The sequence below is a fragment of the Hippoglossus hippoglossus genome, chromosome 11, assembly GCF_009819705.1.
Source record: "Hippoglossus hippoglossus isolate fHipHip1 chromosome 11, fHipHip1.pri, whole genome shotgun sequence".
Classification (NCBI taxonomy): domain Eukaryota; kingdom Metazoa; phylum Chordata; class Actinopteri; order Pleuronectiformes; family Pleuronectidae; genus Hippoglossus; species Hippoglossus hippoglossus.
The window spans coordinates 784,629-798,655 of NC_047161.1; the positions used below are offsets into that span (position 1 = coordinate 784,629).

At 45.2% G+C, this 14,027-nt stretch overlaps 1 protein-coding gene and 1 long non-coding RNA gene across 9 annotated transcripts in view; one reads left to right on the forward strand and one right to left on the reverse strand.

Annotated features, from left to right (window-relative positions):
• The first annotated feature begins 5,639 nt into the window (after positions 1-5,639).
• LOC117770534 lies at positions 5,640-6,763 on the forward strand. Its single transcript, XR_004615409.1, has 2 exons — positions 5,640-5,780; positions 6,189-6,763. It is a non-coding gene; the product is annotated as an uncharacterized LOC117770534 (long non-coding RNA).
• Positions 6,764-7,967: 1,204 nt separating this feature from the next.
• Positions 7,968-14,027, reverse strand: part of LOC117770532 (collagen alpha-1(XIV) chain-like) — a 64,280-nt gene continuing 58,220 nt past the window's right edge. For 4 of the 8 annotated variants that reach the window (XM_034600068.1, XM_034600067.1, XM_034600069.1 and 1 more), the window contains exons 40-48: positions 13,770-13,823; positions 13,526-13,579; positions 13,074-13,145; positions 11,410-11,445; positions 11,014-11,080; positions 10,739-10,927; positions 10,461-10,538; positions 10,217-10,372; positions 8,075-8,349 (exon numbers count right to left, since the gene is read on the reverse strand). In XM_034600068.1, the coding sequence (XP_034455959.1) occupies positions 8,075-8,349; positions 10,217-10,372; positions 10,461-10,538; positions 10,739-10,927; positions 11,014-11,080; positions 11,410-11,445; positions 13,074-13,145; positions 13,526-13,579; positions 13,770-13,823 (981 nt within the window). Of the gene's footprint in view, positions 8,350-8,895; positions 9,007-10,216; positions 10,373-10,460; positions 10,539-10,738; positions 10,928-11,013; positions 11,081-11,409; positions 11,446-13,073; positions 13,146-13,525; positions 13,580-13,769; positions 13,824-14,027 lie in introns of those variants that run through there. The other 4 variants (XM_034600075.1, XM_034600071.1, XM_034600072.1 and 1 more) reach the window with 3 other exon arrangements.

A 14,027-nucleotide genomic window follows, 5' to 3' on the forward strand; every position in this document is an offset into this window, starting at 1 on the left:
CTGCGGACAGTGCGTGTGTCTGCTGGTTCTCCACTGCTCTTTATAAAGTGTCTTTAACTTATTTATCACATTTACTGAGTGTGGGTTTCACTGGTTCCTCTTTGTTGCTGCAACACGATACATCTCCACATAGTGGAAGTGAGAAAGGACAATCTCACCTTATCTTATCTTATCTTATCTTATCTTATCTTATCTTATCTTAACTTATCTTATCTTATCTTATCTTATCATCTCTGTAACCCTGTTCTATCCATGCTTCCAGCTTCCTACATGTGCACCACTGGCACACTGTGTTTCTTCAGTTCACATTGTTCCTTCTTGTGTTGTTACAGTTGTTGTGTTGAGTTTGGTTTGTGTTATCGCTGTTTTATCCCCTGTATTGAATGATGCTATATTAACACCCCCCCCCCCCCCCCCCCCTGGTGTCAGTGTCCTCTGTCCTCTCTGTCCTCTCTGTCCTCTCAGGACACTTTCATCGGTCTCGAGTTTTCTGACGAGACGAAGTTAGAGTGCGAACGAGAAAAGGAGTCAGAGAGCGACATCTACAGGAGCGACTCGGAGCTGCACCCTGACGGGTTAACGTGGATCCTTTATGACTCCGTCGGAGCGTGACCTCTGTGACCTTTAACCTCTACTTCCGTTATCATTAGTCATAATAGGAACGTTTACTGTGTAATTCAGACATATTGTTGTCGATGTGTTTGTTTGAATTCATTTTAATTAGAGTATTTCAATCTGTTTAAGTATTTTATGGGTTTTGTTATTACATTTAACAAATATTTTAGTCTCAAATACTTTTTTTGTATTTTACATTTCGTCCGTAGAACACATTGAGTTGCTGTAAAAATAACATTGTGATGTATTTGATGTAGTTTCCTGCTCCAGTGCAGCGCTGGGACTTAAACATTATGTTTATATGAAACTTCTCTCCTCAGTGAATCCACCGAGTTTAATGATGTTTCAAATCAATGCTCTCATTTGACCACGTTTTGGTGACTCAGCATTTATTGGTCAGAAAGGAAACGATGTAATTTCCATGTTTTTGTGGATAAACCATGTGAAGCGTTGGACTAGCAGGCAGCTCTGCAGGTGTTTTCACATCATCTGCAGTAAAGGCATTACATCCTGACGTGCCCTCCCCCACCCCCACCCCCCCTACAGTTCAGATCTTGTATTTGGACCCTGGTTCTGCAGCAGCAGCTTTTCGTGCTCTGAACCAGACGTCTGCGTCGAGCTGCCAGTGAGTTCATTCACAGTCAAATTCACTGGAGAAGCTGCTCACTGAGTAAACTAATTATTTCTAATATGACCACACACAGTCTTTAATCTGAGATCTGATGCCTTTAGGGACCCGTCAGTAAAAAGACTACCGGCCCTTCACAGTAAGATTGACGCCACAGCCCGAGCCATCTTTGCAGAAGAGTTTTTTTTCTGCAACTGGAAGCGCTTGTTGCCAGTGTCTCCAGAATACACAATCAGGTAATGTTGCCAGGCAAAAGTGCCAGCTCTAGCCAATAGGCAGAGTTTTGGCCAACATTGCTTAGCAACAAAAGTTAAAAACTGATTCACTCAAGGCTTAAAATAGTCTTTAAAATAGTAATCCAGAGGCGTCAGTGTCACACATTTGAGCAGAAAAAACGCTTCGGAGGCAACAAAGGTTGTGACAAAAACACCAGGAAGGTGAAAAGGAAAGTTTGTCTCCAGACAAACAGGATTCCTGCCTCACGACTGGACGTCAGTGTACAACACGACTCACAGACCTCCCACTCTGGAGCAAGACACACACTCAAACACTGCAGACACACACGTGTTGTCGTCTTTTTCTGTTTGTTTGGCATCTCTTTGTGCTCATTCTGCATCTCTATGTTTTGGGATTCATCTTGTGTCTCGTTGTGTTTGTTTTGTCTCTTTGTGGTCGTTTTCTGTCTCTTTCTTGTTGTTTTGTGTCTCTCTGTTGTCACACAGTGAACTGAGAAAAGCTTCAGTGACCCAGAGCTTCAAAAGGCAGAAGAGCTGAAGCCAACCACAGGAAACACCTCATTGTGTTTTTAATCACATCTAATCACCAGCCAGCATCATTTGAATTTTTCAGTCCAGGAAAATGTGTGACACATCCTGGGAGAGGATTTGCATATCACCTGAGTCCAAGAAATCATGTATCTGTCAAAAGAGTGACAATTAAAAGAAGGACATCAGAAATACAACGAGGCTTTTAGCAGGTTTCATAGAAGTGAAAGCAGTTTTCAGCTCGGAGGTGTCTCTGACGCTGTGACTTGTCCCTGGTTTGTCCTGAAGACAGCGGCTGGACTCTGTCCTGCAATTAATCAAATAGAGTCGCCTGAAAAAGGAAAAACTAAAAGTCATTATTTGGTGTCAGCACTTTGGGCCGCGGGGGGGGGGTTTAGGTTTGACAGAGTGGCTGCAGTTTACAGACACTCAAATATTTACTGTGCTATAAGAACTGTATGTTTTTAAAACACAATCCTGAGGAATCACTTCTGATTAAAACATAATGAGGCCGAACCTGAGACGTGATGTTTCACATGAAACTCAGTGAGTCTGGAGGTTTGAGTCCAGACGCTGAGTTGGGAAGGTTTACAGCACAAACACAGAATCAATACACTGACAGGAAGCTGTTGATCAGCCGCAGTGACTCAGCAGCTTTTTGTTCTTGCTGCTCACTGGTCTGAGTTCAGAGCTGGAACCGACATGGAGGCTCCTGTCTGCTCCCCCCAGGAATTAACCTGCATCTCGAGAAGAGATTAACTGGCGGTCCACCAGCAGGAGGCAGCAGCGCACCGCCCATAGTGTGTCGCAACTGAAAAGAAGAATAAAAGTTCAGGGTCTTCCATCCAACAGGCGGATCCTTCTGGGGCCAACATCTCCCAGCATGAAGCCCCAAGCTGAACTCCAGAGAACTGGGTCCTGACTATCTGCTGAGTTTCTCTTTCACACAGAAACAACACAGCAGGAGTTCAGGCGAAGGTGGAGCAGCAGGCGGACGCAGGACGTTACCTTTTTATTCTGCTGCAGAGATCACGTGCTTCTGTTTTCAGGACATCGACACCAGCGTCGGCTCCAATCACCAAGAACGCTCCTGACGTTCTGCAGAGCTCTCCTGGGGCCTGGCTGGAGGAACTCTGCAGAACGTCAGGAGCTTCTCACTCTGACATTTTGATTCTCACATGCAGCGCCTCCGGAGAATGTGCCGAGGTGCTCCAGAGTTCAGTGCAGGTCTGAAAGCAGCAAAGTAAGTGACGATGCAGCAGCAGAACACGAAGGTGATGCAAACAGGACCGGGGCCTCTCGGTGCGGTTCAACCCTTGTGGACTACATCAGACAGATCCTGGATGGGTGAGTGTCTGACAGGCTGAGGGACGTTTCTGCACACGTTTGTTCTTTCTCCTCATTTCAACAGATGAACTGAACAGAACCCGAACAGAGGAACCAGCTGCTGCACTGGCTGCCGGAGCTGCTGGATCCTCCAGAGGTTACGAGCTCTGGTCCGTCTGCGGCTCCGCTCTCGTTCACACATGCTGATTTGTGTCTGGGCCAGAAAGTGGAAACCCTGCTCAGACGGATCAGAGCCAAACAGCAGCGAGTCCTTGTTTTACAGAAGAGAGACGACCTCTGCAGACGGAGACGCTCAAAGTCACCGGTCGACCGGTGGAGCTGCCAACTGACACCAGGCGGTGATGAAAAAACACCTGAACACAACATATGGTGAGTTCATGTGATTCCACCACAGACTGAAGAGAGAGACCATCCTGCTGCACCAGAAGCTCCTCCCCTCCAGCCGCTAAATAAAGATGGAGGACAGCAGCTCCACTACAGCAGCTCAAGTGTCTCAGTCATCGCCCCCTGGTGGCTGGCTGCAGTGTTGGTCATAAGCCCCGCCTCCTCCTAACAAAAAAATCTAGATAGACGTTAAATTAAGTTTGGTTTCAATTGGATCCAAAACAAACACACAAACACAAACACAAACACAAACACAAACACACTCAGTGACTAACGGGCCCGATGCCGCGGTGCTGAAAGGATTCGCGACAATAAGTTCTCGACACACAAACCGTCAGTTTTGTCCTTGTCATTCCTACGTTGCCAGAATGTTGTTAGTGATTGTGTAGTATTTGTGCTGTATAAGAAAAAATGACATATATAGTTTGTGATTTAATTGTCGCTCTATTTGCGTAAGAGCCATTTTATCGTGACCCTTCACCAACATGCTACTGCCCCCTTGTGGCGTGGCACTACAATACCCACAAATTAAACAAAATGGGAACTAAATCAACAACACAACTCACAGAGTCTGACACACACACACACACACACACACACACACACACACACACACACACACACACACACACACACACACACACACACACATACATTAATCCTCAGTTCATTTGAATGTAAATGGATCAGTCATCACTCTCCTCCTCCTCCTCCATGAATAAAGCATCAGGGAGGAAGGTGATTTACTGATGAGCAGCGAAGAAGAAGAAGAAGAAGAAGAAGAAGAAGAAACTCAAACCTGCTGGAGGAAAAGAATAAAATCACTGTTACTTCACAAACTCATCTTCTGCTGAAAGTTGTTTAAAACAAGAGAAAAAGACGTTTCCATCAATCAATGCTTTTCTTATGTTTCTTTATCCTTTTCTTTTTAATCTTTTGTTTGTATTAATTTGCTTCTTCTCTGTTTGAAAGATTCTTATCCTTCTTCTCAACGTGTTGAACCCTCGTCTGTCGTCCTGCTCACATGACCAACTCTTTATTATCTTGTGTTTCTCTCGGATCAGGAGCTTCAGTCAGGAGGATTCGATTTGACGACTGGATCTCATGTCCTTTGCTCTTAATGATCATGTGAAGCACATGTGTCACATTACAGAAGATTTCCCTGTTGTTATGAACATCACACATGGCTCCTGGTTACGTTCGCTCTGTGGAGGAAACGTAATCAGACCAGTGACGGTCTGTCGAGAGTTTCCACCATTCAACCAATCACAGCTTTACGTTCACGTCCAGACTCAAAACATGTTTTTGTTATTATTTTTAATTCGAAGAACAAGAGTTTTGCGAACACTGTTTCACAATCACAAGATGCTAAACCTAAAAGTCAGAGTTGGTTCCTACAGATGTCAAATGTTTGCTCATGTATTGAAAACATATTAAACATCTGTTTCAGATCCGTGTGGGTTTATGTTACTGAATATTTTAGTTGTCATGTGTTTTGTTTGTTCTACTAATGTTACTGATCATCTGTTCTGTGATTTATTTTATTTGAATAAACTGTTCAAAACAAACTAAACATCTTCAGCCTCTGAAAAAGAGTCTGACGTCTGTTGTTCAGCCCTTCACCACACGGGGGCAGCAGTAAGTCACTGTGAACAAGGAGGATCTCTCGTCTTCAGTTGTCAATCAAGTGTCAAGGTCAAAGGTCACTGCGAGGACTTTTCTTTGTTTGTCTCTGACAGATGTTCTGAAAGTAGAGTCACGTACAAACAGGCCTCATGTTTTCATGCACGTTACCGTGGTGACGCACAGGAATGACTTCCCCAACGACTGAAGGACACACACACACACACACACACACACACACACACACAAACACAAACACACAAACGGCAGCAACAGTTGTACTTCAGTTTTATTGTTCTGAGAAAATCAATACCAAGTAAAAAATAAATTACTTCCTTGATTTTATATTTGAAAGAAGCTGGTCCGAGGAGGAACATGTGTCTGCTCCTCACAGACCTGAAGGCCTCAGAGGAACATGTGTCTGCTCCTCACAGACCTGAAGGCCTCAGAGGAACATGTGTCTGCTCCTCACAGACCTGAAGGCCTCAGAGGAACATGTGTCTGCTCCTCACAGACCTGAAGGCCTCAGAGGAACATGTGTCTGCTCCTCACAGACCTGAAGGCCTCAGAGGAACATGTGTCTGCTCCTCACTGACCTGAAGGCCTCAGAGGAACATGTGTCTGCTCCTCACAGACCTGAAGGCCTCAGAGGAACATGTGTCTGCTCCTCACAGACCTGAAGGCCTCAGAGGAACATGTGTCTGCTCCTCACAGACCTGAAGGCCTCAGAGGAACATGTGTCTGCTCCTCACAGACCTGAAGGCCTCAGAGGAACATGTGTCTGCTCCTCACAGACCTGAAGGCCTCAGAGGAACATGGAATTCCAGACAAAATTAGAAAAAGGAAAAACACATTTCAAGAGGTAAATAAATGAGGCGCAGCTTCTTCCAAACAACTGGACCTGCTCACACAACTGGTCTCCAGCAGTGAAACAAATGAATAAATGCAACTGAAGACTTTCAGCTTCAAACAGAGCACAATGTCTCCGTCTCTACTTTCTGCATAAAATATGGAAAATTAATAATCCAGACCCGGACAGATGGAGGCTCAAATGAAATCAAAGCTTCATGATGAATGTGACAAAATCCAAAGATAAGAAAACAAAATGCAGACACAGAGGGAAACAGCTGTCAGTGGTAAGAATGAAATCAGCCTCGGCTGGTTCAACATCCAGAAACAACAAAAACACATTTACAAAGAAATATAATAATAACTCTCATGTTGAGCTGTTACAGTTTGTCTTTACAACTCACTTCTTCTCAGGAACAGAGCGACACTAGCGTGAGCTTAACACTGCGACAATAACTGCACACGTCTGACATAAAATGGTCTTTATACCAAACAGTAAAATGTGTCTGTGGCTCCATGAAACTAAAGAAACGATACATCACAGGAAAAAGGGGAAAAACTAAACCATGCAAAATAAATGACATAAATAACAGTTTTTACTGTTTTCTAACGAGCTGCAAAAATTGGAACCATAACAATTAAAAAAAGACGTAAAAGAAACTCAGATTTTTAAGTTTTAGTTTTTATAACAGATCAAAGGAAATGTCTTTGATCGTTTTTTGGGGCTTTGTCACAAAGATTGACTGTAAATAAAGTTGGACGACACGTTTCCACTTCCTCCCATAAAAATGAAGCCAAAATATCCGTGCACGGCCATTGTGTGCTTTTGACTTCAGTGCAGCAGTGACCCCCCCGCCCATGCACTAGCTCGACCAATCCTGAGTCAGGCTCAGCTGTCAATCATGACGTCTCAGCCTGTTTTTATATCTTGAACAAACATCAGTGAGATAAGAACGACCTGAAATGACAGAAACCATCTTTTTTAGGTCCCATCTACCAACATGGAGGAGAAGGGTTTGAAATCTGAGTTGGCTTCACTTTTTGGGAGATGTCATGTCGTCCATCTTTATTTCGAGTCTTTGTGTAAAACATTAAAATCAAACAGCAGATAGTGTTTTTTTGTTGGGTTTAAAAAAAGACCCGATGAAAACGGGTTTCGTTACGAAAAGATCAACTTTTATTTTGTTATAAATATTGTTGATACATAACTTTGTGTCCAAAGCTTTTTATTTCAAAGCTAACAACATTAGCTGTTAGCGCGACTGAGATACAGTAAAGTGTGTGACAATGTGTGTGTAGATAAAATCTACACACACATTGTAGTATTGTAGTATCAGATGAGTATTTGTTGAATTTAGTTTGTGTTTAATCGAGTGTGAAGTTAAACCTGACGTCAGCCGACACGTCTGCTGTCACAAAACTGAAACAGACACACACATGACGAGTGTCGGTTTGTTGTTGTGTTGCAGTGAATTAACACAACACAACACAATCATCAGTGAAGATTCCGGAACGACGATCAGGAGGCACTTAACCAACCAGGTCAATAATCAGCTGCTACTTTTAGACGTTTTGTTTTAGAAACTTTGGATGTGAAGACGAATCAGTCGATGCTGTTTCCACGGAGACACGTCGGTCTCCGTCCTTTTTTAAAGCGTCTCCACTGAGACAAAAATCACAAAAACAACATCAAACTGTTTCTCAGAGTTAATTCGTTGGCATAGATTAGTTCAAATAGCCCCGCCCCCCCGATGTCCGTATCAAACCCTCCACGTCAGGCACTTGTTGATTAGTCCATGAGGGCTCCAAACCGTCCAATCAGAAACAGCTAGTGGCCCTCTGTCCTCCAATCACCTCCTCTCAGTTAGTTAGTCCCTCCTCTCTTTAGCCTCCTCTTGGGCCCCACCCTCTGCTCCTCCCCCTCCAGGCTCCGTGCGCTGCGGCGGACGCCGGGCGACGTCAGCTCAATGTCGTCCTGGTCGTACGCGGGGTCGTCAGGTAACACGGGCCGGGGGGCTGGGTAGTTGGGCTGGTAGTAGCGGTAGGGGTCGTCCTCATCGGCCTCGCCGTAGTTCTGGAAAACATTGGACGGCAGTTGCACTGCGGGGACAGCGCCGCCGTGAGTGTCATCCTCACCCTCTGCGTCGCGCACCAACCAGGCAGCGAGACCGGCAGTGCACCAGCCAGACAGGCAGACAGTCAGTGAGCGCCCAAAACAAAGATGGCCGACCCGCCACCACAGGAAGCAATGTTGAGGCATTGGTTTGGATTTTGATTGGGTTAGCGAGACAGGAGGAAGGGGCGGGGCAAGAAGAAAGGAGCAAGAGACACAGAAGGACAAGGGTTACCAAGGTTACCAAGAAATACCAGGAGTTACCGATGGTTACTAAGCGTTAAAAAGGGTTACCAAGAAATACCAGGAGTTACCAAGGGTTACCAAGGGTTGCAGATGATTAGCAAATGTTACCAACAGTTAACAAGACAAACAGTTTTCAATTTCAAAGTAAGAATAAGCAACAATGAGTTAAATGAGAGAATCTTGGTGTAAATGTCTTTACGTTCTGCCAGGAAAGTATTAGACTTGTTATCTGTTAAGTTCAAACTGCCGCAATTTAGCTGATTTAATGTTTTCAAGTGAAATCTTTCAAAGTAAAGTTATCTCGGGTTAAAGCAACGTGCAGAACCGGTTCCAGCGGCTGTCGTGCAGTTTGCAGACTTTTAGGACGTCAAAAGAGATTAAACATTAATACTGAGTCAGTGAAGCCTGTTGTTTGGGAGGGATCGGATGATCGTAATCTAGAAGAAGAAGTGAGGAGACGTCAGAGTCCAGTTCAACCAGTGAGACGACATCTGTGGCGACACCTCACACAGTCTGGATTCTAGTGATTCACATCTTCAGTAGGACCCGACGTGTGAGAGTCAGTAGATACTGAGGGTTACCAAGAGGTCACAGACGGAGGCGGAGACACAAAGTCGTGCAGACGTTACTCACATGGCGCCCCCGCAGGCCGCGAGCTGCACAGCACGGTTTAGGCCGGTGTGCGACCTTTGACCTCAACACAGAGTAAATATTAACACAGTCATGCATTCACCGGACGACTCGCCGAGGGTTTTCTTTTAGAAATATCACTTTGAGAATGAACTGAATAAATGTAGGATTCTTTGTTGAGTGATGTTTGTGGTAAATCCTGTGAAGCTGTTCGACCTCTGGAAGAGGCAGAGGAAACACAGTGTGTGGACTGATATCTATGAGGTGTTGTGATTAGAAATGAGCTCTGAGTGACGCTGTAGTTTGAATGAGCGAGACCTGTAAGAGAAAACCCTCCGAGCAGCGTCACAAACACACTCGTCGTGTTGAGAAGCAGAATTCAGGGATTTACTGTGCGACTCTAAACATGCAGCCGCAGCTTAAAGGCTCAGTTCACCGTTTCAAAGATTTATCAAGATTTTCCTTCATCCACCAAATCCAAAGGATGTGAATCTGATTTAATTGATTTTGTTCAAATGACCAGAGGACCTGAGTGTGCTGTTTCCACATTAGGCTGCAGAGGGCGCTGTTGCTCAGTAACTGTCACATAGTTTTGCTTAAAGACAATTTCTGTTTTTAGTTTTTACTCATTTCAGATTAATGGACGTTTTACTGATATTCAGGATTTGAGCAAATCATGAATGATCAATGACGCAACGTAACACACACACACACACACACACACACACACACACACACACACACACACACACACACACAGCTGCTGTCATTAAAACTGAATTCTGCTTCTCAGTGTGTGATTGTATTTGAGGTTGTTTCACCTTCAAATACTCGGCGGAGGATTTGAGTCGCATGCAGACGTTTAACTCAGAGGAACCAGAGGAATTCAACGTTTCACCTTCATGCTCAAATATACAGTTTGACTTATTTATTATAAATACAATATAAACAAGCTGATGTGTACAGACATTAGACACAGGAGAACAAGTTCAAACTTTGGTGTTCAGGTATACGTACCTCCTACGTTGTAGCCCACACAGGAGTTGGGGTCACAGTATCCCGAGGGCCCTGAAGGGCCCACAGGACCAGGGACCCCAGGCCGACCAGAGGCCCCAGGGTTCCCCGGTCGCCCTGATGGACCCTGGTTTCCTTGTCTGCCCTGACCCTGAGCACCTGGGAGGAGGAAGAGGAGGAGGAGGAAGAATGTTCGATCTTTTCTCCACCATATGAATGAGTAAAAGTGAGCTGGAGGTTAGTTTACCAGGGGGTCCTGGGGGTCCTCTGGGGCCTTGGACTCCGACTCCTAAAGATCCCTTCTCCCCCTTCTCTCCTGATTGACCTGTTTAAAAAGTAGAAAATCTTTAACCCTCAGGAACACACACATCTAATATCATCTCATAACTTCTGACCCTTTTAAGATGGAGATGAAATGTAAACTGGGTCAGATGGATGAGATCCAGATCTCTAAACTCCAGGTTTCTCTTCCTTCCATGTGAACTTTAACCCTCTCCTCGTGTATCTCGGTCTCGACCGTCCTACCTCTTTCTCCAGGTTGCCCGTTCTGCCCGTTCTGTCCTGGGAATCCGGGTCTCCCTGACGGCCCCTGCTCTCCCTGGGTCCCCGGGGTTCCCTGGCGACCGGGCTCTCCAGGGGGCCCTGGCACGGTGCGGATGGACACTGGCGGACTGGGCACGTGGTTCAGGATGGAGTTGTATCGCGCCATGTGGCCTGAAACAGAGCGGGAGGTGAACACGTGAACAAACAAACAGATCACGAATGAAAGTGGCTGAGAACTAAACGCTGCTGTCACTCACTCTGGATCAGCTGCTCACAGACCTGCCGGGCGATGGCCTGAACCGACGCAGATGACTGCAGGTCGCCCTGAACACACACCTCCTATTTGTTAGTATCTCCAGACTCTTTCAAAGACTGGAACAGTGACTGAGGTGGGAGCTGCTGCAGCAGCGACCAACATGTCGTGATGAAAGTTGGTAAATATCATGTAAACTGGAACATAGTTTTCAATCTGCAGATGTAAACTGAACTTTTCCCAAACGAAAACCAGTGACTATGGTGTTTGTGTCATTTCATTACACGTTGCTCTAGATCCTGAACCGGTTCTGCTCAGGATCTTTGTTCGGTCCTGAGAAACAATCGGATCATTCTAAGTTGAGTCTTAAATCCTCTGCCTGACGGACGGAGACACTTACCCGTTCACCTTTCTCTCCCTTGCCTCCGGCAGAGCCCTGCAACACAGAAGAGTCGATGACACCAGGAGAAACAAAGCAAGTCAAACTGTGGAGGTCTGGAGGAACCAAGCGGTTCAGGTTCCTGAGGTCGAGCAGGAATGAAAACAGAAAGATTCTCCAGCTGAGCCGGAACCTTTCATTTTATCTTCTCACAACTGTGAACGTTAAAGCTCTGAAACGTATAACTTTCCGTCTTTTGTTGATTCTTGTGGAAGGAACATGAAGTCACTGAATATGTGGACATGATGTTTGATGTTTAAAACCCCCGAGGAGCTGGTTTACACAGTTCACACCTGAGAGCTCTGTAACCTGATGCTGTTCTTTGTTCTCGTCCTTCGTTTAACTCGACTAAATAACTCAGGCTCCAGTGAAGAGTTTTGTGCCTTTGTCAGAATCAAAGATACAAAATAAAACAAACTGTCAAAACAAGTCAAAGATTTCAGCTTTGTCGACCTGAACAAAACCTCCTGATGCAAACGGTTTCATTATCTGTTTGTTTTCCTGCAGTTCGTTCACTTTCACGTCTGCAGTTGACAACACTGATAATTAGTTAAGCACAGCTCCTCGTCGTCCGCCCACACGCGTGTGTAATTACACGCCTGACAGCGTCTGATCACAGCGACGCAAAGCAGCCTGTCAGCAGTTTGTTTCACCTCCCACTGAATCGCATTCAGGCTGAGACGCCGCGGTCCAGATTTACATTACATTTACCAAATGTTACACACTCAGCAGAAACACACACACACACACACACACACAGACACACACACACAGACACACACACACACACACACACACACACACACACACACACACACACACTGAAGACAGCACCGAATCCGCCTGCTCATCAGAAGCAGTTTAACCTGTTGAGGTCAAAATAATAATATATTTAATAAAGCAGCATGTAATCATGGGATTTAATCAAACCAGTAAAACCAGTGAATGAAGCAGCTTCCAGTTAGAACTCAGTGTTTCTCTGACTCGTCTCTGATTGGCTGAGCTGCTGCTAACGTTCGCTCAGCTCGTTTCTCTGAAAACTTCAGATCCAGACGACGACGACTAAAATCCTTCATCTGCTTCAAATACAGAGATAAAAACCACCGGGATGTGAAAAGTGTCCACATCTGGATAAAGTCACTTTTGACTCTTCACACAAACAAACACTGACTCAAGCACAAAGAGGAGGTGACGCAGATTCGGCTGCTTTTAGTCATTTGAATGTGGATTTTAGAATTATCATAATTATGTTTGAATGAATCGCTGCTGAACCTGTAAAAACAGGATGTGATGCCTGTCTTTTCAAACCCTGACAGAAGAATAAAGGACATTGAAATCAGGATCAGTTGTTTCCTCGGAGCGATGATGGAACTAACGGCTTAGGACGTGACAGCTCGACGCTCTGCAGCCGGTTTCAGGACGTGAGCGAGACGAGCCCTCGGACCCGAGTCCGGACAGGAAGCACTTAATCCCTCGCTCTCTGAATCTGCTAAATCTGACTGACACGACTTCCTGGATATTCACACAGCAGCTTTCGTCAGGTGACGGCAAACACATGAACGGATGAATGAGCGGAGGCAGCTCTATTGTGTCGTCTCCTGCGTCTGATTGGCCGACAGACTCACCGGAGGTCCCAGCTCGCCCTGTTTTCCCACAGCGCCGGTGTTTCCTGGAGCCCCCGGGGCCCCTGGCGTCCCCTGAGGAGACACAGACAGACGTGAAGACAGAGACATATTCACTGGGATCGTTTATCGACACGTACGAGCATCTTTACTCCAGCGTGCTCTCACTCTAACATGAAAGTACACACACACAAACATGAATATATGAAGTTACACAAAGACAATTAGGGATTAAAATAGATGTTTCACAAACAAGTTCTGCTAGAGTATAAAATAATACAGGAACAAAATTATGAGATAAAAGTCAAGATTAGCAGATTAAATCTAAATTATAAAATAAAAGGTAAAAAGTTACGAGACAAGTAAAATCTATATCTCATAATTTCAATTTATTCTAATAATTATGAGATGATGTAATAAATCTAAATTCCATGACTCTAAATGTTGTCACTTACGATGGTGCCCGGGGGCCCCGGTCTGCCCTGCAGGCCGTCTTTCCCTGTGAGGCCCTGTGAAGCAGCAGATCACAAACTCGTCTGATTCGTTTATTTGACTTGATGATATTTAAAGAGCTGATTTCATTGGTTCCTGTTTGATTTCACTGTCGTCAGTATTTGCAGAAGGTGTCACGGCGCAATCAGCAGCTGTAGTAGTATCGACAGTGTGTGTGTGATGTTGTGTTCATGTTGTGCGACTCACTCTGGGTCCTGGTTGTCCTTCTCTGCCTGTAGCTCCAGCTCGACCAGCCAGTCCCTGAAACAGCAGAGGGCGCTGTCGCTCAGTAACAGATATACAGTGTTGGTTTGTTTTAGCTGTCTGCAGAGGGCGCTGTTGCTCAGCTGGAGTTACACAGTGCTGCTTTAATAGCAGGTGTTGATATTTCGACTTGTTATCGTGACGCTCTGACCTCTGACCTCAGATCTGACTCTGCTGTCGGAGGAATGAGCACAGAGATCG